The following is a 23,518-nucleotide window of genomic DNA, read 5'->3' on the forward strand; positions in this document are numbered from 1 at the left end:
ATTTACATCGTCGATTAACGTCGAGTCATGATGACGGAATTTTATAAATATATAAACTTATGCACGTCAAAGATATGTATCGTATTTCGCGCTTAGATTCTAGAAATTACATACGCAAACGGTGCACTCAAAAAACAACCTTAAACATTAGAAAGTTCTTTCATCCTCGACGCTTATCATCGCTAACAAATATTCGTTACAATTAGTTCGTTTCCGTATTAAAATGAAACCTCTGTCCATTCGGTAAACCGAGCGAGGCTGGAAACGTTCGACGAGGTGGGTGAAAAAATCTTCGATAGCGTCTCTTTCCGCGACGGATCGGCAGCCGCCATTAACGATTAAAACTTAGGCTCTCATCGACGTTACGTTGTGATCATTCGCGGGATTTAACGAGCAAGGGAAGAACACGTTGACGCAGACATATTTTTCGTTTTCACGAGCGACGGAGGAAAATGAAATGAAAATATTCGTCGAAAAAGGCTGATTCGATGAATTATTACGATTACGATTAGGTCGTCTCGAAGATTCTCTCTCTTCTCTTTTTTCGCTTTTTTAGGTCCGACTTATGCAGGTGTGCACGCTCACGCGAGCTCTTAGTACACGATAGTAAAACGATAATCAACTCGTAGATCAGCACATGTTAATTATATTTACAAGTAGTATATCAGGACACGGTATTCACATCTTTTTCTCCAACCATACAGTCAGCTTTCATTCAGACACTCCTTCTCGTTGATCATTCGATTACACACAAGCGGTTCGTTTTCGTATAACTATTATTTCTGTCCTTTTTCCTCGTCGCATCAAGAGATCGAATCGTTTCCCGTTCATTCATATCGAATTTGTTGGAATTGGAAATCTCCTCGAAGATTCGTTCTCCTTTTTGGATCCTTGCTCCCGGACTGTCGAAGAAACTCGAATAAATCGAAAATACAATTATTATTCGGGAGAAACGATTCGACGTCGTGTTCGATTAGTTAAATACACGCACGCTTTCGATTCTTCTCGATTTTAGTCCATTTATAACCGAATCGTAGTAAACGTAGAATCTATGCGAACCCTGTACATCAAGAAGAAATCTATGGCCACGGTCGTAAGCTTTTAGAATTGGTTGCAGAGCTATTACGTGCAAGTGTGTTTGAGATTGTCGAACAGAAATGGAGTGTCTTCGAGGTAAGCTCGATGCATTCTCTAGTACCTGGTCTAGTACATTGATGATCGACGATACACATTCACCGTGGTACCTACGTAAAATTTGTTCGTCGCATTGATGTCCATTACATGGAATGTAATCTGCATAGTATCATATGTATAATATATATATATATATATAATCATAATTTTTTATATACATATATTCCTTACATAGGAACATATATATATTCCTTTGCGCATTGACAAAATCAGACTCTTATATCAAATTGATTACTGCAAACACATTGGTGTACCAGAGATGAAAGAAATATGAGCGCACGATAGAACAGAGTAAGAAAGAAAGAGAGTAAGAAATGAGGTGGAAAGAAATGAGACTACTCTCAAGATAATCGCATAATTTATATTTGTATATACAGTCACTTTACAACGCGTACTTTTTGTTATACAGTGTAGCTCACAAATACTTTAGGTCAGCGAACGGCGAATGGTCGCAGTAAAGACGGTATCAAAGTAAAAAAACTAATTCAAACGATCGCCTTGCCGCAATGGGTGTCCATCGTGAGAAACAAACAACGTTGAATGGTGTTGCACGCACAACGGAAGTCTCGAGAAATCATTTCCTCTCTGATCGGTATCATGGGGAGACAATCGATTTCGTTCCGTTTCGAAAGGGTTCGATAACTCACGGTTAATAATTTTCCTGGGACAAGGGAAGCTTTAGAGGGGAAAACATCGATCCTGTAATCTCTATCTAGATTGGCAGTAATTTTCAGGCATGGATTGAAATTTTTCCTCGCTCTTCTGCTTTCTTCTATACATTCTTCCGTTCTTAAACCGTACGCGAGCATCGTGAAATTCGTTTTCGTCGAACGATTTCCCAAGCTAGTCAGGTGGTAATCTTTATTGGTTTATTTTGTACCGTTCCGTCGATTACATATTGTACATCGTTATTACGTACATGCTTACGTAAATATCGGTCACATTGATGATTCGCAGACAAGCTACCGCAACAAAGTAGAACGTGGCGGTTTAACAAATAAGATCGACAATGGGAACAATTTATCATAAAATCAACATCGAAATTTTTAGAATATTCCTCATCTCTTTCGACATATCTTTTCACGATGCAACGCCTTCGATGTAGCAAAAAATGATTACAGTCGAAATTTAATAATTAACTTACACGTATGATATAACTGAAATCTACGAATTTTATCCTTAACGCTTACAAATTGAAATATATTCGATAAAAATATAATTATAATACGTTTCGAATCTAAGTTCGTTTTTTTCTTTTTCCATTATATAGATATATATATAAAACACAGTATATTCGTGAAAGCAACCTTGACGATCGAAGCAGATTTTTCCTCTTTATTCTCGGTATGAGCAGAAGTCGCATAATACAGGCGTAGCCTGTTCGTTATAATGAAACATTTCCTTTTTTCTCTGTCCTCTAAGGAGACACATTACTGGCCACAAATTCGTTTCGATATGTTAAATAGCGATATTCATTGGAAGAATACAAAGAATCACACTTTAAGAGGGAGGATATGTGACGATATTGCTCGCGATCGAATCGAATTCTCGGTAACGAGGAACAATTTTCATACGCAGCGAAGGCTTAATTATTCGAGAACGAACGCGTTTCTTCGGATTTTTCTCGCACACCGATCTCGATAGATCGACGGATATGAAAAGATATGATTGCTTACGAGACGTTACAATTATTCCCGGGGTAAAAGCGGTTTCGTTATCAAAATTGTATAAGCGCGTGTACCTTTCGAATAAACGAACGTAATAAAAAAGACACGTTTAAGAAACACCCGGCGATTTGTGGTAAGCGACGTGGATCGAGGACAATGTCCACGTGCTTCTTTCAAATAATTAAGCAAAAAGTTTTGGTCGATCGACGCTCATTCTTAGAACGACGTGCATAGCGTCCTTAACGTCGAACATTTCCAGACAGAAATGGTCATTATTTACATCGTCGATTAACGTCGAGTCATGATGACGGAATTTTATAAATATATAAACTTATGCACGTCAAAGATATGTATCGTATTTCGCGCTTAGATTCTAGAAATTACATACGCAAACGGTGCACTCAAAAAACAACCTTAAACATTAGAAAGTTCTTTCATCCTCGACGCTTATCATCGCTAACAAATATTCGTTACAATTAGTTCGTTTCCGTATTAAAATGAAACCTCTGTCCATTCGGTAAACCGAGCGAGGCTGGAAACGTTCGACGAGGTGGGTGAAAAAATCTTCGATAGCGTCTCTTTCCGCGACGGATCGGCAGCCGCCATTAACGATTAAAACTTAGGCTCTCATCGACGTTACGTTGTGATCATTCGCGGGATTTAACGAGCAAGGGAAGAACACGTTGACGCAGACATATTTTTCGTTTTCACGAGCGACGGAGGAAAATGAAATGAAAATATTCGTCGAAAAAGGCTGATTCGATGAATTATTACGATTACGATTAGGTCGTCTCGAAGATTCTCTCTCTTCTCTTTTTTCGCTTTTTTAGGTCCGACTTATGCAGGTGTGCACGCTCACGCGAGCTCTTAGTACACGATAGTAAAACGATAATCAACTCGTAGATCAGCACATGTTAATTATATTTACAAGTAGTATATCAGGACACGGTATTCACATCTTTTTCTCCAACCATACAGTCAGCTTTCATTCAGACACTCCTTCTCGTTGATCATTCGATTACACACAAGCGGTTCGTTTTCGTATAACTATTATTTCTGTCCTTTTTCCTCGTCGCATCAAGAGATCGAATCGTTTCCCGTTCATTCATATCGAATTTGTTGGAATTGGAAATCTCCTCGAAGATTCGTTCTCCTTTTTGGATCCTTGCTCCCGGACTGTCGAAGAAACTCGAATAAATCGAAAATACAATTATTATTTGGGAGAAACGATTCGACGTCGTGTTCGATTAGTTAAATACACGCACGCTTTCGATTCTTCTCGATTTTAGTCCATTTATAACCGAATCGTAGTAAACGTAGAATCTATGCGAACCCTGTACATCAAGAAGAAATCTATGGCCACGGTCGTAAGCTTTTAGAATTGGTTGCAGAGCTATTACGTGCAAGTGTGTTTGAGATTGTCGAACAGAAATGGAGTGTCTTCGAGGTAAGCTCGATGCATTCTCTAGTACCTGGTCTAGTACATTGATGATCGACGATACACATTCACCGTGGTACCTACGTAAAATTTGTTCGTCGCATTGATGTCCATTACATGGAATGTAATCTGCATAGTATCATATGTATAATATATATATATATATATAATCATAATTTTTTATATACATATATTCCTTACATAGGAACATATATATATTCCTTTGCGCATTTGTAAAAAGCTTTGCTTGCCTAGAAACAACGTTGTACGGCGTATCTGTTTGTATAATTCTTCTTTATGCGTGTTACGTATGTTTCCGTGTACGCGTGTGGGTGTACATGTATATGTATTTTATTTGTTCATCTTCTTTTTCTTCTTTTCATTTTTTTTTTTCTTTTCTCATTTTTCTCTACTGGCGTAAATCAACAAGTCCTTTAAAATACATTCTTCTATATTCTGATAATGCACAATCATTTAAATCTCTCTACCGAAACACTCAAACATAACACCGATTTATCGCTTTGTTTTTTCTGTTTTTTTTTCTCCCTTTTAACTATTTTTTTTTTTCTTCTAACTTCCCCGGTTCTCCCTCTTTCGTTCTCTTTTCTATTTCCCCTTTAATCAGTCTTGGCATCGTAAAACATTTATAGGTGCTTCGATATATTTAACTTACAGAGTAACGTCTAAACGAATATCGATGAGTTGTATCCCTTTCACGCCCGCCTCTGCGTCTTTGTCCCCGGAAACCCCCCAACCCCACTGTCCATGTTACTCAGCTTCATGTCGAGGCTTTACAGGCATCCCCCTACCCTCCCCATTCCCCGTTTATACGTATACGCGTTAAATTTTATACATACATATATATCCATATGTATACTTAATCTCGTCACCTTAAAAATATATTATTGTCCTTAGATGAGAACGTTCAGCATTTAACGCGGTGTTCCATTTATTCTCTCTTTTCTCTCTCGTCTGGCCCGTTCGTCGTTTGAACGAACGGCAAACGGGACTCTGTTTCTCTATACTATCCTGAACGAAAAATAAATATACGAGTTAGCTTGCTACTTCATTGGATCCGCGATTCATCCTTCCCGTGGTACGATCGACGTTCCCATATCCACGGAATTCTCTCGCACAGCTTTGGCAGGAATCACGTGTCATCGTATCGACTTCGACCCCAGTTTCCTTCCGTCACCTAGGTTCTCTATTCCTCGTTTTCCTCACGATCGTTCAGACCACGTGCCTCGTTTCCATTCGTCCCCCAGAAACGAACACCACCTTCGCTTCGTTCGTCTTTGTCCGTTTTTAGGCTGGTGCTAACTCGTCGAGGACAAAAGCGGCGTCCAGTCGACAAGCGTGGCCAGAGGCGACGTCACGTTGACAATCGTCGTTTCCGGGATTCGTTATCATACATCGTTGTCGTGACAGTACTCGATCTTCCGCCTGGCCAGTTGAAGACGCCGTTTGTCCACCACGAAGTCCGACACGCAGCCTTTGATACCTCGATGGCCTGGTTTACCACCGACGAAGAGCTTGCCGTTTGTCGTTAACAGAGTGGTCTCTGTCGATACCTTCACTGGGGTGAAGTCGTCGATCTGTATCATCGATGTTCGTCGTCTTCTCGATGCTCTGATATGGTGGAAAACGCCATCGTCCACCCGTTCCTGGATAGAACAAGGATCGATCAAACATTTGCGATGTTTTATTTTATATGTAGATGTAGCAGAAGTTAGAAGAAAATTTGTACAGTACATCACGTTTAAAGTGTAATGGTGGAATTTTGGTATGTTACTTTTGAGATAATATTAACATTGTTTGTAATCTTTCATGAATCAGTGTGAAAGCTCAAGATACGATGGTATAATAACACTGTCTAACAAATTTTAGCTTCTTTTCTAATTTATTCGCGTATTCTATATTTTTCTTGAATCCCAATTTATATGGGAACTGAGAGTCATTAAAGTCTTTTGAAATGAATAACGTTAGAGTTGCGGAAGCAGAGTATTAGAATTTAGTACACCGATCTGAATTTCCTTTTATGAGATGCTTTACAACGTCCCTAAGGTCAGGGTCTCTATGGGTAGCCGCCTCTGCGTAGAGTACCAAGCAAAGCGCTACGCTTCAAGTTTATTTGCAGTTTGTCAATTTTCCAAAATTTTGTACTAAAATCGTAGATAAAAATTCGTGTTGGATAGAATAATTAAGAAATAAATACAAACCCTGCTCCTCAGAGATATCAGTTCATTCTTGCTTTTGTATGTAAGAAGCACTTGACCACTGTGTAACGATAAGACAAGATTCTCGATTTTTCCTCTTCCAACCCAGGCAATCAGTCCATCCGGATGTGTCGTTCTCAATCTCAACTCAAATTTATTCGATTGCTGTCCCTTACGCCTAAAATATAATTTTCTTTAGTCATTTATTCAATTTTCGAATACTTAAACATCGAGCTACAGTGCCATAGGACAATGACATAACACACATGCAAGCATTGCTATAAAAGCAACGAAAATCATACAATATCAACCCTGTTAACTTTATTTTCCACGACAATTTTCAAATGTTAAACTCTTTTATTTCATGTAGAATATACCAATTATAATTGATATTTTTCAAAATTTAGTAAATTACGTAAAGTTTCTTGGATTGAGTTTGAAGGGTATGATATTAGCATTCTCTACATCTGAATAAACAGGGTAGCAGAAACGGCAAATTCATAGGCACAGAGAACAATGTCTCTCCCTCAAACGAGTACACCACAGCTATTCTTCCTAGAAACTTACTCCGTGTAATCGTAAGTGTCGTAATCGTAGTCGACTTCCTCCTCCAAGTCGTAGTCGGAGTAGGACTCCTCAAAGTACTCGCCGAGGGTAGTATTAGTTGAGTTAGTACTAGTCGGTGTTACACAATCAAAAGGTTAGTGATACTTTGATTGAAGAAGGGTCTAAGTAGTCTACCGTTACTAATGTTATTGAAACCTAACTTGGTGCTCCTAATTCGGAATAGTACCTTAGAAAGTGTGATGCAGTGACTTAGGAGTATGCGATAGAACTTTTGGAAAACGTTTAACGTTTAATCGTTATTCGATTAGGTTTACCTTCTTCCATTTCGATGTCTGAATTGCAGGAAATTGTCGCCCTTGAAGCGAACTGGTCTTTCGGATACTTCTGTAGATACGTCGTAACCCATGACTAACAAAGTGGGAGGAAAAAGATAAATTCTACACTAATTCTGTCTTATAAGAAACATTTGTACTAGCAATGTCTATGTAAATAAAATTCTATGTAAATCTTACAGAATTCGCAATGGAGGCCATTGTAATTACTAGCACACTTGCACAGGTAACTATTTAACAGAGGTAGACACACTCCACCATTGTAACAGGGGTTTTCATTGCTAGGGCATGGTAGACCATCGTAGATTTCCGTGTTATGTTGAGTAACGTTGACGGCTAGATTCTGGTAGGTTTTTCCATTCACCATCAATCTTTGTATCGCACCTACCAATCCAGTCCACGCTCCAGCCAGTCGATGCACTTCTCGCCATTGTCTACAAGTTAACCGAAGATGTATTTTCTTTCGCACGACTCAAATCTCATTGGACTTGTTTCAACTTACTTGACACCACCGACGTAAAGAGGCATTTCCAAATTCAGTTCCGTTAAAGGACTTCCAGATACTCCTCTGGCAACTGTTCCGTCATCCAACTGAAGAACACCTTCTCTGCCCAGCCTGTTGATACGAACACAATGCCACGTGTCGAGTGTAACTGGATCTGGAGAGGTAATGTTGGCGATACCACTTCCAAGATTAAATCTGAACTCCAGTTTTCCATGGACCAGATTCAGGCTAATGAAATCACCACGTCCGTTATTCAGTTGGCCATTGTAAAGAAGCAAACCGTCGCTCGCGTGTGTGAGGAACCACAACTCGATGGAAAATGCTTTCGCTACGCCTTCCAGGCATGGCAGTTCCAGAAAACCGTCTCCAGACATTTCGGGTATCAATAGCTCCGTCAATTCAGCGTCAACTGCAACCAATTACATAATAAAGCTATTCGATAACGAATAATATCTATACGTCAGACTCGACAGTAAGATTATCACCACAGATAGAAGAGTACTTGGAGAGAAAAATAGAAAAGTACTCACGGTTCTCACAATGTTCTCCAGTCCTGCCAGGTGGGCACTTGCAAACGTAACCACCCTGTGGTAGAATATCGCAAGTGGCGCCATGCTGACAAGGTTCGCCGATGCAAGGGTCTAAAGACTCCTCGCAGTTTCTGCCTGTGAACTGAGGCGGACAAATGCATCTGTAATCAGGAGGGTCGTACTTTTCCACCGCGTAATTTCCATGCTCGTAACTGCTTTCGTAATCAACGTCGTAATCGTTGATGTTCGATCTGCGTTGATCGATCGTGGTGCAATGCAATCCCTTGCACCTTACGATGTTCATTCCGTTCCTGTTCTTGCCCTTTCCCCGTTTATGGATTCTTCTGCATTCGCGACCATTGCAGAGGTCTTCTTCGAAGATCGGTTGGCAAGTTGCACCGTTCTGGCAAGGAAGATTGGCGCACGCGTTTTCTCCGCACTCCTTCACGCGATAGGTCTCCAAGACCTCTTTGTCGCGCCCTACGTGGAGATCGACGAAATTCCGATTGATCTTCAGTTTTCGTATGCAACCGAGGAAACCGTGACTGGTGCCAATATTATCGTAAATCCTGTGAAAATAAAGAAATTCGATGTTAACGCACCTTGAGTTAGAAACGTTAGAACTCGATAAAGTTGGAAAAATATTGGTGCTTGCGTAATAAAGAATTTAGAGGGAATACTTACTTGGAATAGTTTGTAGGCATATTTCCAATGAATGTATCTTGGTTTAGGTCAAGTGACTTCAACATCCCTTGACTCTGACCTGCGACATCTTCTCGGTTATTAAAAATTAAAACACCATCCTTATGATACCTCTTGGCTGCCACGCGGTGGAAAGTTTTCATAGTAACCCTTTCGGGGGAGGACAAAATTACAGGTCCATTTCCTAAATTGTATCGAAACTGTATGTGTCTGCAAGCAAAATAGAAAATATCAATTTCTGCTTTGAACTAGCTAAATTTTCTTTGCTAACACTACTAATCGATCTAAAATTCTAAAGTCATAAACTCCGGATAAAATTTCATTCGTTCGCGTCATTCAATTAAGAAACTCTGTCGACAGTAATATTTTAATAATCGAACTCGCTGTTATAATTCCACCCGGCTTCCATAAATACATATCTGTATTTTATGAAAACAAATATCATTATATATAACGCGAAGGTCTAAAAACTTTCGAAACGAATCATTGCAAACCACGAGAACTTTGCGAATAACCCAACAAAATGTTATACCGGCGAAACTAACTCCGCGTCAACGATACTAATTCAACAGATAACAACTACAGACCCGTCGACGATGGCTAACGAGACGAAATCCCCGGTGCCGTCGCTCTTCTGTTGGTTGTAAAGTATAATCCCGTTGTCAGCGTACGTCTTGAACTCAACCTCGACGCTGAACTTGTAGTAAGCCTTCAATCTGTTCATCCTGACGTAGCTCTTGCCGTCGAACGACGGCACCTCGTAATCCCTTTTGTTGATCTCCTCGTCGCATAATAGACCGGTGTAATTTGGACGACAGATGCAAACGAACGTCGCGCTGGGCAGATCGATGCACGTCGATGTCGCGTGACACGGATACGACAGGCAGGCACGAAATTCTTCGGTCGGCGTGACAGGCACGTAATTAGCTGGAAACGGGTTAATTAGATTCTTTCCTCGGTCTTCAAAGGACGCAAGAAACGTCGGACGTTTCGGCAAAGAAAGGCCCTTTCTCTATCTACTTTCATCGCTTTCTTTTCTTTCCGTTTGAACGGCACTTTGCTCGCAGGACCGTAACGCGAGAACGTGACGCGAGTTTTGTTTTCACGTCAATTAGTACTACCTGACTTCCTTTATACTCTTCTTGGAAAATGTGAGTCGTGAAATCTTTCTCAAACGGTACTTTCATGGGTATTCCCTTTTCACGTAACCTACTGTGATAATTACCGTTTCGTGCCATTGCGGTTATTTCTAGGGTCCTGTTCCTACGACAATTAGTTCTGCTCACGTCTCTTTGTGTTCTTGAAAAACGTGACACGCGGAATTCTTCTCGAATCTTGCTTTCATAGCTATTCGTTGCCAAGGTAGACGATAATTAAAATTACCGTTTCGCATATGCGAAACTACTTTAAAAAGATAATTCAGTGTAGTCTCGAATTCGTTAAACTGAACTTCAAATTGGAAAATGTTCTCTTTTAAATCCCTGATATTTTACCGATACTTCTCACGTTTTATCTCTACACTGCACTCAAGACTTACGCGTAACGCGTTGAAAGATAAGCGCAGCCGATCGAATAATAAAATACAATGAATTACCAAAACAGTCCTGCCTGTCGCTGGTCACCGTGTATCCTTCGGAGCAAATGCAACCACCGTTCGAGCACTCGCTATTGGGGATGGTGCAATCCTTGTCGTCGCTGCAGAGATCACCGACCAACGCGGTGACCACGCGAATCGTGGCTGGGGTTGGTCTGTACGCTGCGGCCACTCCTGGAAAGCGGAATTATCGAATGAATCGATGTCTATGGATTGACACGGTTCTCGAGGAAAAAGGCATTTCTCGTACGGACCACGTTCTGATCGATATCGATCCGATTACCGACGTCGAGCTGATCCAGAATTAACCGCCAAGCGGATTTAGAATGCACGCTTCGAAGCGACACACACGCACATAGAGGCAAAACATAGACACACGAGAGCACAAACATATAATTCGTATCATGTATCCGGCGTTGTTTCTAATTATTAATTACGCTGCGAGCGTTATCGCGACGACGAAATTACGGAGCACTGGTTAAAGGAGCTTAGACCAAATGCATGTGATACTCGCGTATCATCTGAGCACCAAACATGGCGCAGGAACATTCACGTTGTTTACATTAACACTATGCCGTTCGCAAGTTTAATTAGGATTCTTTAGCTTGGTACCGGTAGGACTGGCTCATCATTTGCGTATGATACCAACGTGGTGTCACCGGACGACATAGTGTTAAAAATTCGCTATTGCGGCAACATGTTCATGGACAGATGAATTAAGGAAAATTGAATAGGTTCGATCTAATGTATCCGAAGGAACGATCGAGTATATCGAAATGAAACGAAAGATGGCGCGGAGATGCATTTCGTAGTCGCCGTAGGTACATTGCAATGAAGTATGGCCGCGAACGATCTTGGAATAGGATTAGGCTTTTACCGTGCTTTAAATTGTCCCTGTCGATCGTGATGGTTTCTTGATGCGCCCTGTGTGTGTAATAATAGCGTGGATCCGGTTCAGGCACTAACAGATGCCTGGTAGATTTCGACAACGGAGAAATGGCGGCCGCTGGCTGAGTGTATTGCACCGCTGTGTACCTTTTAACGGGGAAGTCCGTGTTCACCAAGGGGTCGTCTGAAAATTTCACCAGCGTTCCTCAGTTCTGCTCATGCCTCATTTTAGGGTGCATCCGGAAGAATACAATTACGATTTTAAATTTTAACCGGTGGAAGAGGAAATGAGCTTCGGACGAGCAACGAATTATAATATATAGCTAATTTCTACCGTAATATTTATTTAGAAGTACGTTCAATGGAGTCAGAAAAATTTGTATAAATATCGTTAGGCACGAACAAGGATTATTGGAAATTTGTTAGGCGCTTTTAATACTTGGTCGAATATCGATGCATTTAATGCACAGTTCGTTGTTAATTGGAAATGTAAGACATATTTGGCAAGTATGGTTGAAATTTACGTGTAAATAAATTGTCCTCGAATTTTTGTCAGCCAAATACCAGTCGGGAAGTAATTAAAAATATAGCTATCCTCGTTTATCTCGAGCAAATTAATTTCTGTTGCTATTAGCATACTCTGACGATTCGATGGACCTATCGAGAGTGAAATTTTGAAACGAATTTTCATTCTGTATTTGATTACCGTGGCAACGAATGAAAGAGCAGCCTGGACATCGGTACGAATGAAAGGGAACTTCCGATCGCCGACAAAGTGGCGGAAGTGCATTGCAAGTCCTCTAAATGATGAAAATCGGAAAGTTAATTTTATCGAAACCGGTAACTCCGAGCTGGAAACAGGAACCGAAGACGGCTTGATGGGATTTTAATTACTTTCCAATTGCAGCGTTGCTTCCTATTATTTCACAATGACGACTTCCACTGCACGCGACTTTTTTCCATTATTTTTCCCACCCCCTGTGTGTTTTTGTCCCCTATCGGCCATTCTTGGCAATGTAGTCGCATATTCCTCCCGATATAATCAATTCTTTTATTGACTGCGAGACAAACTGACAACGAAACTTTTCCCTTCCCCAATGAAAATATTTTCTGCTATGGGAATCGGTACTGATTGCGAGGGGGTGAGTCGAAGGTACGCCGGTGAGGCAGGGGAGGAGAAAGAGGGGAATGGATTTAGTCAATTTAAGAGTTGGATGATTGGCGGAGAAGAGAATCTGACGGGAAATACGAGTTGACATTTACGAACCGAGAGAATTTCTTTCCCGATCCGCTCCACCGATTGGCCTTTTCATCGGCCGGGGTGGCTTTATCGACGTTACCGTTTGGCTGTTCCATTATTTCATTCCCTTCCTGTTTATTTTACAAAGAGTACCGAAGAACCGGAGCGGGATTAGTCTCGTATTTATCTGCTGAAAGCGTGGAATTTTGATGAAGTTGAGAGCTGAAATGCGGATGGTGGACGAAGAGGCGGAGTCAAACGAGTTGCTACTTCCCGCTTTCACGTTTATTTCTCCCGTCGTTTTTTCCCTGTCGTCCGAATTGCCGGTGATTTCGTTGCTTCCGTCGGAAAATAAGTTCCATCGATGACTCTCGAAGGTGAAACGAGCTTGGCCGCGGATAATTGAAATTCGAGACAACGGTGCCGATGTTGGTGCGAATATTTTCTGTCCAGCTCGTTTTACCCTTCTCGCGGTCGCGAGCTGATTTGAATAATGGTCCCATGCCGCTCCTCGTTGTTTCCCGGCGCGAAGCGTGACAGTGAAATATGTAAGATAACGTTCTACCCGAATCGCGAGACTTGCGATTTTTCTCCTTAAAAACTTTCCAACAAATTCGTCGAACGGTTGAATTAAGCGCGATATAAATGGCACGATAATACATCAATCGGCAGACAAATAGTCGATTCGTATGGGATACCATCCTCTCCGTGCACGATTCGACGGGATTTTTCAAAATCGTGACATACCAATTCGGATCCGTTCGACTCCACCCCCGGACGAAACAATTAATCGTCACGCTCCTTCTTTTTCGGCCGCCACATCCATCAAACGCACCCTCACCCTTGATAAACCTTCACGTCACGTCAGAACGTCCACGTAAGCAGGATATCCATCCTTCAATCAGTGCCGGCGTATCCTCGGCGCGGGTGAAAGGGATCACGCGAGGACGTCGAAGAAATTGCGGTATGCGATATTTACGGGGTTGAAAGTGGCGTCTCGACCACGTGCGGTTCCACGCTTTCTCGTTCGCGGAATTCTCGTGCGTCGTTCTCGCGAATGCAAGAGGGAAACCGGCGATGAAAAACGGTAGTCGAGAGAGAGAGCCGCGTCGTCTCCGTATAAAACGCGGAGACAGTGACTAGGAGGATAGCGGAGCGAAGGGGTGGTTCGCGTGCTCGAAGTAATCTGATTTATGTTTGACTCCGTAGGACGAGTCCCGAGGAAGAAGAACTTTTTAAGAGATTGACTTTCAGCGAGCTGGAGAGGACCAGGGCAACGCTGCTGACGGGGCGGGGCTTCGAGAGGGCTGAGCAATCGAAAATAAGGGGTGAGAGGTTACGGAACCGAGAGGAGACTTTAATAGATTCTGACGTTTCGCTCCGCGAACTTTGTCAGTGAATGTGGAATACTTCGGAGCGACAGCTGGGGATGCTTCTTTCCGCATTCTCCTCTGGCGAGACTCGTTGCTTCGTTCGACGAGTATATCGACCACACGTGAACTCCGGGCTGTATTCGGGATTCCACGATATTTGCGTTCGTTCGATGTTGCCACGATTTTTCGTAATATATCGGAAAATATAAAACAGCCGTCAGGTAAATTTAATTTTCAAATCAGGAAAAGGGTGGAAGTTGCTTTATTTCCGTCTATTTCTACCTCGATTCAGCTGGAATTATTTTCGTTCGCATAAAATCAAGAGTAAACACAAAAGGTACGTTAAACCAAGTAAATTAGAACTTTCGTAGCACAAACATTGACTAAATAAGTAGAATATTTTATTTAAACGAAAATATACAGAAAATACAGAGTATTTCTCTATACCAAACACGAACTGATGAAAATTTCTACCGCCTCATTTTGCAAATTTCGCTGTTTACATCTCTAGCCATGGACTGAAATACTACAAAACTTCAACTTCCAGATTTTAAATATAGTTTATCAAATACCAGTCTCATTTACGATAATAAGTAATTAGCTGAAGAATCGAGACGAATATAAAGTAAAAACGAAATTAAGTGTTAGATAATCCGGGATTTTAAAAACTTGGTCTCAATCTATTTTGCTAGTTACCTGGTCCACGTGATCCCGTCGGAAATCACTGGTAGGACATGCAAAGAGAATTCTTCGTCGGATAGATTTATCGCGACCTACGATTGGTCGGACGACACCGTCCGAATCTCCGAAGGCGAATTTATGGCAGACAACGGTATGAAAAAGCAGTCGGTACTGCATTTGGTCGAACTTCGAAAGAGCTTTAGGTCTCTCGCGGACTAATTTATTTTGATGGCGGGGCTGTGCTTAACGGCTGGGCCAAGACGTTTCGTTACCGTTTCTTAAGGTTCCGATGTTAAGTTCCGGCCTGGCATATCTCACAGGGACCACTTAAGACGAGACTTCGCTTCGAAGTCGACGGTGATTTAGTTAAATCCACTTTTGGCGCTTAGTTTCACGAGTTAACGTCACCAACTTCCCCAAAATTTACCTACGAGTGAGATAGCGTACTCATGGGATAAAGGAAATCCGCGGATCCGTATCCGCTGCAATCTTTCAATTCTGTGTCTTCTTTCGAACCAACTCGGCGCGGTTAAAGAGAGAAACACAAATTTCGGTCGATTGAGTAAGCACGACGTAATTGTAACTTGACTCACTTTGCTTTCTTTCTCGTTAGGTCGTTAATTCGTCGTTTCGCCTTAGAGAAATTCATGGAAGAAACGATGTGCAAGATTAATCACAGGGTGTCAGTGAAGAAAGCAAGCAAAGTAATGGACAAGCGCTTCGCTTCGGGTGTTAAGGGGTTAGAAACATATATGTATACATGTTAGTAGAAACTTGATAAGTTTATTATCACGTAATGGATACAAAGGAACAAGTTAGATGTTAGTCCTAGTTTCGATCAGGCTCTACTAGATCGTTTCGACGTCTTCTACACAACGATAATGGTATCATTAATTTCCCTACTTCATACTCCAGTTTCTACGTAACACGTGTTCCTAGTTAAGCTACTCTAAAATTCGCGAACCCTCGAAATCGTTACGACAATATCTCATGGGCTAGACCAACCCTCTACTCCATCGTTGACTTCATAAATATTATATTCGCTGCTCGTCGTTTAATTTGCACAAACGATCGCATTATATCTACTCTTAGCATGAACAAAAACGAAACACTTTGAATATGGACTACAAACTCAACAAGTATGTTGAAGAGAAGTCGCAATATCCTCGTTACTTATTTCTACGTCGAGCGACTGGCTCGTGTTAATACTGATTAAACTCTACAGAACAGCTTCGCGTTTTATCCGCAGGATCGAATCCCGTTCGACAGCTGATCCATCGTGTTAAAAGTGCTCCCGGCGATTAGTTAGTTTTAGTAATGCAGAATATAAGGCGGCCTGTACGGCGTACGTTCAGTGAACCCACCTCTGCAGTGGCCGAAGGCCTGCGTGACCACGTCTGCCTGGTGGCGACAAGCATACAGCCTGAGCTCGCACTCGTTGTCGTATGTCTGTCCGTCGCTACCGCAAATCGGCACAGACGGTATATCCGATGGACAGGACGACGGACAAACGCAGTGCGGACCACCAATCTCCGAGCACTGGCCACCGGAATAGCATTCCAGCTTGCTGCAAGACGTCGGTATCGGTGGTATGGTGTCGGCTGCAAGCAGATAGAATGAACCCGTTAAATCGATCGATGCAAATTATCGAATTAGGATATTGGTATAGTCCATATAATCTTGCCGAATTATACTACCACTGTATCGTGGTCATGTTAGATTGCGGACAGATTTTCTCTTAACAAGTGATATCTTAAATAAAATGATATTACTATTATTACATATTTTCTTTCGCTTTCGCTTCACCTGTCGCAATCGAACGCTATAATATCGCGTTAACGTCGTTTCAATTTGGAGAAATTTTATTAAGGACTTAAAGGCTCGATGCTATTATTTCAGGCTAATTATTCCTCTATGTTCAATGGCAATGAAGATTGATTTGTTTGAAGCTGAATCTAAAATACATGATCTCCTTTCGCGTGATACCTGAGTAGCAACCAGTGGATGTTAATATCTTGTTGTGGTCGGTGCAAATGGTACATTTGTGGCCCTTTATATCCGTCTTGCAGACGCATTTACCTGTCATTTGTTCGCAATCCTCTCTCATAGAACCGAAGAGCGAACAGCCACACGCTGAAGCAGTCAAATAAAATATATTTGCATATCGATAAAAGTTTAATTCGCATAGTAAATCTGAGATTGAAGTACATAATACAATTATTACTTGGCGTAGTTCTCAAAACTCTTAAGCATTCTTACGTATACATCCTTGAAGTCCTTCGTTGATTTTAGGCAAACCCCAATAGCCAGGCATACATCTATCGCATTTCAGGCCACCAACGGCTGGTTTACATTCGCACTGTCCGGTCTCTGGATTGCAGATGTCAGAAACACTGCCTAACTTGTTGCAATTGCATATATTCGGGCAACCTGCATCATTGGGTCCGAGTGCTGCTGTTTTATTATCCGGGCAACAGCCATACCAGGAGTCCTTGCATTTTGAGACTTGGGCTAGATAAGCGATAATTTACGATTATTTTCTTCTTTCCGGAATATGTATTTTTCTTTTCTCGTAGATGGTGTTAATTTTCTCTCTACGAGATATCGTTGATCGCACGATACGTGTTTGGAAGGGTTCTATAAAGCGTTACAGTGTACACAGGACAACTGACCTCTTTTGCAGCATCGAGCTAATCGCGTGGTCTGGTGACAGTAACTGTTGCTAGGACAATCGCGTCGTTCTGGGCCATTACCGCAATCGTATTCTTTTCCATCGGCGTCCACCAGTGGAGGATCACCGTTGCAAGGCTTCACTTCCATACCTGCGTCAAAGATTCCATTTAAAATATATTCCTCTATGAGATATCTTACTTCCTTGTCATCTTAAAATGTATTCAGGCCAATTAACAACTAAGAATTCGCGAATTACGAAGAGAGTGAGTAATTAAAAGTTTACCTACGGCTATGTAAAAGGAGGAAACAAAATTAAGTTCTAAATAACATATCAAGTTCCTACAACTTACATGTAATTAAAATTCTAATTAAAATTCTAATTGCATTTTAAATTAAATTTTAAGCAACACAGGTGCTACAACTCACGTGTAATTAAAAACGTAATTACATTTTCCTTCTGAAAGAAGCATCGCGAATGTAACGAACAAATAAACGCCCGAAAGCATTATACGAATGAACTAAACTATACACATGGCCAATGTATGCATAATAACTCGTTAAATCGTCAGCGAGAGAGCAAAGCAGGGGAACAAGCAATGGAATAACTGGTATGAACCGAAGGTCGAAGCAATTATACAGCGAATCTACTCGGGCTATGGTAGCTGCTGCGAACCTTTGCAAAGATCAAGGGGTCTAAGTCTTAGCTCTTGCTGCCTCTGGCAAGCCTCCATTTTCATGGCACACAGGGACGAATAGGTCTTCAGGTCGCTGCCGCAAACAGGACGCATATTTTCCTGGGAAATCGAGGCGCAGTCGAACTTGCAGCTGCACCTGGGATAGTTGTCCGGGCCCAGCTCGCAGGTCGCCTCGAAGTCGCAGTTAATGTTCTTGCAAGCCTCGCGTACCTGAGTGCTGGTCACGTCAACCGCGGTGGTGGCCAATCGAACCACCGCAGGCGTCGACATCGTGGCTATTAGAAGCGGTTAAGGGACGGTTAGAGTAGTTAAGGTTGTTACGCAAGGTGTCGTTAGATAGTTAGTATCGTTAGGGAGGTATTTTTGGTACAGGATGATTAATACCGATGAGCTCGCAGCGACTAATACACGTGAAATTGCGTTTACGGTGTTAGTTATGCGATTTGGCAATGTTCGCTATCCATTGAAATGATTATTTCGAGGAACTTCACAGTATGTGCTTCCTGATAAACGAATACGTGAGTATTGATAGCATCACTGCATACATAACATCAGTGGAACTCGCAAATTTACATCTATTTCCATTTCAAGAATTATAATTAATGGGAAATAATTAATTTAATATCCACGCATGTTCGAAAGATAAAATACGCTCCTTCGAATTCCTTTTTTGATCGTAAAAAGGAAAAGGAAGAAACGTGTCCTGTAGGAAGGAATAGATGGCTTACTGAGTGCTGCCACAGCGAATCGTTCACCGCAATCGCCGTAGAATATCACGTGCAAGACTGGCAACTTGGGATCCCTTCCACAGGCTGCCTTTTGCAATTCGCACTCTGATGGGTACGTCTTGGCATCGCTACCGCATACTAGTTCTCCAGTGCTCTCAGGGCACTCGTTCGGGCACACGCATACTCCAGCCATGCAATGAGCTCCATGATCGCATTCTACGTTTGCGCACAGCTCTGAAAACGTTTATATTTCTTTTATAATTTCAAGACAATTCTTCAATATCTTCTTCTTCTTTCTTTTTTCAAATTAATTTATACTTAACGAAGAAACAAAAATATGACGGTTCACGTAAAAATGACAAAAAGCACGAAAGTAGCCAGAGAACTTACCACAGTCACCCATGTAGCTGATAGTGATGAGCGTCTGAGAGCTACAGGAGGCCATTTTCAAAGCGCATTCGGTGTCGTAGGTTACTCCGTCGGAGCCACAAATCTTGTCATTGACTGTAGGTTCTTTCTCCTGAAATTGGTACACGAAACGAGTCATCGCAATGTTGCTCATTAACAAATTGATCAATAACAAAATTACATATTCAACAGAATAATTCGTATCGAAGTCGATTGATTTAATTACAAGTTATCTTATTATAAGTATTTTCCATGCACGCCAATCAGGGAATGACCCAATTAAATCTGTGTCTCCCGATGCTATTCAATTTATCACAATTCGTAACGCAAACTGTACGAATGTAAAAATGGTCTACCTCTACTGGTAAAATTTTCTAGCAGAAAATATTTTCAGGGCTAAAAGACCGTCCGTGTTTCCGCGAATACGATATCGCATCATTTTCCTCTACCTTTTAAGCAAATAATACCTTTAACTCCGCAATCTAATCGTCCACTAACCAACCCCGTCGTATCCACGATACTTTCTCGTATTTACGTAGTTTGGGGGTGTTCGCGAGGGAAAACAGCGGAAAAACGCGAGGTTGTACGCGTTTCGCACTTGTTGCACGCGGCCAAGGCGCAGCTGGGCCGGCATTCTGACATACGCTGGCGTCGCGACGCCGGGGGATGAGCCGCGTGCAGGGATGAGAAATAATACGCGAAAGAGCGAAACTTAATTAGCTTGGCCTCGGTATCCAGCCCGTTGTTTGCTTATTACACGCGTTGTCGGCCAACGTGACTTGCCCTCCGGTCTTCTCCTCGCGTTTTCACTTGGCTGAGCTTTTCCACCCCCACGTACCTGCGAGATCGCAAGCTCGTTCGGCATGCAGCGAGTGATTGCGTCACGGATAACGAAAATATTAAATTACACCGTATACGAATCAAGCTACGCGAACGATAAGCATGATCGAGCATACAGGGTTGGTTACCACGTATTGCCATCTAAACGTATGTAGGATACCATTTCGGACAGAAATCGCGAATCGGCCATTGAAAACAAAAACAAATTATAAATCGATCGATATTTTCTAGAAGCAAATGGAAGAGTTACTTTGGGTAGCAAAATTAAGTTGCGTGGTCCCATAAGCATAAAAGCAGGACCCTTGACGACCAAAACAGAGTCCTCAGAAATTAATTGTGACCGGCACTAGCGTGAGTCGCTCGGTGTTGAAAAGAGAGTTAAATTAGACTGCGTTTCCCTGTGTTTTCTTTATCTTGGTGTTATTTTCCTAAGTTAAATTAGTTTTATGAGTTTTGTGTTCGTGTTACTCTGTTCTTGTTGCTCTGTCAGACTTTGGTGTGTCAAAACCAGTTTTCGCCATCCTACATATACGTCATTATTATCATGCATAGCGAAAAATGTTTAAGATGAAGATGAAGTTGAATGGCTATGCTATCGAATACCTAATGAATCATTAATTTATCGATTCAGAAAGTGTTGCGATGCAAATGGTAGCCACATTGAATCTTTTCCGTAAATACACAGTAAAATTAAAATATCTACTAAACTAATGATTTTTTAACATAAATAGGTTAATACTTTCTCGTAAAGAATACACGCCCATCTATAAGAAAACTAGTATCATGAGAATATGGCTCTCTCAAAACATTCAACTTCATCCGAAATATTTTTCGCTATGCGTAATAATGACGAAGTATATCTAGATGGCAATACATGGTGCCCACCCTGTATATTATTTCATGGTAGCTGGTATATTCGAAAATTCGCGTATGAACGAGAAGAATATTTCGCGACAAGCAATAACAAGGGATATTTAATGGTCCAAGCGATGTTTAATCGGATTACGGAAAATGAAGTAGGAAGGAATTATTTTTATCAGGAAGAATTACGCGATTCTCGTGCCGTATCAAGGAAGATGCACTCCGTGTTATTACATCTTTCATATTGAATTCGAAGGGAATTTATCGACGGTAAACAGGGTAATCGGTTTGGAAAAGCAATTATGCGACGAGTGAGAGCTTTATCCTTTTCCCGTTCCGCTCCTTCCTTAATCCACTCGACGGATTAATAAATATCTCAGTTTTATTCCCATGATAAGGGACAAAGGTATAACGGAGAGACGGCCGGGTCGATACGTTTTAATTAGTTTCCGCGACAAGTTGATACGCACCTTGCCGCCTTCTTATTGTAATTTACGAGACAATTACGGAGGGATTCACGGGGATCTAAGGGTGGCTGGGACGTGCCGATATTCCTCGTTTGCAGTTCAAACAATGCCTCTAACCCCCATCTCTTTCGCAGCGCCTCTGATTCAGTCCTTTTCGTCCCATCTTTCCTCGCAGGTCCTTTCGTTCCTGTTCCTCCGCAGCGGAACGCTGACGCGTCCAATTCGCGGGAATATCGTGCGTCCATGCGAGGAAGATGCGATTTCGCGTTCAAAACGAAAGAACGAGGCGAAACGCCCGGTGATCATCCGCCAAGAATTACGCTGATACATCGCAATCAGCCAGCAACAATTCGCGTTGTTTCTTTCCATCGTTGGAAGGATAAAATTGCATCCGATCAACGGACAATTGGTCAGCTGACGAATCTCTTCGAAATAATTAAATACCTCTATCGGGAAGAAGCTGAATTATTCTTGCACCTTAGAAATTATTCAGCAATTGGATTATCCCATGAAAATCGATTTCGCGGATCGTACATTTTTCATCGCGAGATATTCGATTGCAGCGAGCATGAAACTTTCATGTCTCGTGATATATTTTCAACCTAGACATCGCGTTAACCCCTCTCTCCTAATTCTTCTCCCATTCCCATTTCTTCCGGACTACGTGGTCAGTGACGCTGGAGAACCGGTCACGTAATGGGTCGAACGTCAATCTTTGACGAAGATCGTAAAAAATACAAGGACAAGAGCACATCGATTTCATTGTCGCCGATTACTCAGGCATCTCGATACCGTGACAACCGTTCGTGCACGAGTAGATCCACTTGCCGAAACAACGAAGAAAGAGATCGGCCGTTAAACGTGTGTCTCGTGGTAGCTGCACGAGTCGATAGCACGTTTCGTTGGCGCGAGGTCGTTTAGGTTGATGGCTGGTCGGCCATAAGCATCTTCTAACGCGAACGTCGTTGAATTTCGGATAGCTCGGGGCCAGCTCGTGTAGCAGACGCCTCTGCGGCGATCGACCACCTTTCTGATCCCTTTTGGAAAAAGAAGCATGTGCCTGCGGCAGTTACCTGAACGACCCTGGAACATCGGCGTGCTGCACGGGAAAAAGGAAAAAAGAGCCGAAGAGAAAGAAAGAAAGAGAGAGAGAGAGAGAGCGTGAGAGAAAGGTCAGAATTGTTCGTGGTTTTGTCAGCAGGACGTTTCACGAATCCGTGAATTTCCGAATCGCCGTGTGTCCTGGACCGGATCGAAGGAAAGAAGCCTTTTCTAGCTAGTGAACGCTATCTCGGGGCACCGTGACGTGCTCTCCATTCTCAACGAATATTTCTGCTCCGGGAAATTTTGCTCCGGGTGAGCTTCCGGGAAACCGTCGCGGATTACCCGCGATAAAGCCGCGTTCCTTCCCTATCCCACTTTTTTTTTTTTCTCCCCGTCTCCTGGTTGCACGTATTCGTTCCCTGCCTGCACTCGGGGTCTCGAGGAGAATCAACACGGTACCCCAGCCTCGATCCCCAGAAAGATTGATTGTTACGAGCCGGATATGGGAACGTTTCGTTCCGAACGATCGGGGAAGCGACGAATTTGCCGCAACGTGGTATTATGGCGAGGTGTCGGTAAATTTCTTACCCCAGAATCCATTGCTTCCATAGCTTTCGTTCCCGTGCTCCGCGATACGATCGCGAGGAATTGCGATTTTCGTATCCAGCCTCCCCTTTCTTAGCACATTTGAACTCCGGTAAAAATCATTCGAATTCTTTAAATAAGATTTATAAATATTCGCGTTTGTCGTGTTAAGATACAATAAGAGGTGTTGCGAGAGAATACGATGGATATTGAAAAGTGGAAAACCGACGGAACGCTATGGATACTGGAAACACTCGTAAAGAGATACCCATAAATTTCACTCGAATATG

General features: G+C 42.1%; 1 protein-coding gene across 1 annotated transcript in view; it reads right to left on the bottom strand.

Annotated features, from left to right (window-relative positions):
* Positions 1-5,516: 5,516 nt before the first annotated feature.
* LOC108553334 (agrin) overlaps positions 5,517-23,518 on the bottom strand; it is a 42,971-nt gene continuing 24,969 nt past the window's right edge. The window contains exons 7-24 of the mRNA XM_017908205.1: positions 19,414-19,543; positions 19,024-19,257; positions 18,274-18,570; positions 17,588-17,749; positions 17,187-17,438; positions 16,914-17,060; positions 16,292-16,528; positions 11,623-11,817; positions 10,746-10,919; positions 9,739-10,078; positions 9,134-9,361; positions 8,450-9,018; positions 7,917-8,328; positions 7,595-7,848; positions 7,397-7,490; positions 7,083-7,190; positions 6,519-6,693; positions 5,517-5,963 (exon numbers count right to left, since the gene is read on the bottom strand). Coding sequence (XP_017763694.1) covers positions 5,706-5,963; positions 6,519-6,693; positions 7,083-7,190; positions 7,397-7,490; positions 7,595-7,848; positions 7,917-8,328; positions 8,450-9,018; positions 9,134-9,361; positions 9,739-10,078; positions 10,746-10,919; positions 11,623-11,817; positions 16,292-16,528; positions 16,914-17,060; positions 17,187-17,438; positions 17,588-17,749; positions 18,274-18,570; positions 19,024-19,257; positions 19,414-19,543 — 4,266 coding nt within the window. The 3' untranslated portion in view covers positions 5,517-5,705. The remainder of the gene's footprint in view (positions 5,964-6,518; positions 6,694-7,082; positions 7,191-7,396; positions 7,491-7,594; positions 7,849-7,916; positions 8,329-8,449; positions 9,019-9,133; positions 9,362-9,738; positions 10,079-10,745; positions 10,920-11,622; positions 11,818-16,291; positions 16,529-16,913; positions 17,061-17,186; positions 17,439-17,587; positions 17,750-18,273; positions 18,571-19,023; positions 19,258-19,413; positions 19,544-23,518) is intronic.

Source organism: Eufriesea mexicana, unplaced genomic scaffold, assembly GCF_001483705.2.
Source record: "Eufriesea mexicana isolate 0111107269 unplaced genomic scaffold, ASM148370v2 scaffold22, whole genome shotgun sequence".
In the NCBI taxonomy this organism is placed as follows: domain Eukaryota; kingdom Metazoa; phylum Arthropoda; class Insecta; order Hymenoptera; family Apidae; genus Eufriesea; species Eufriesea mexicana.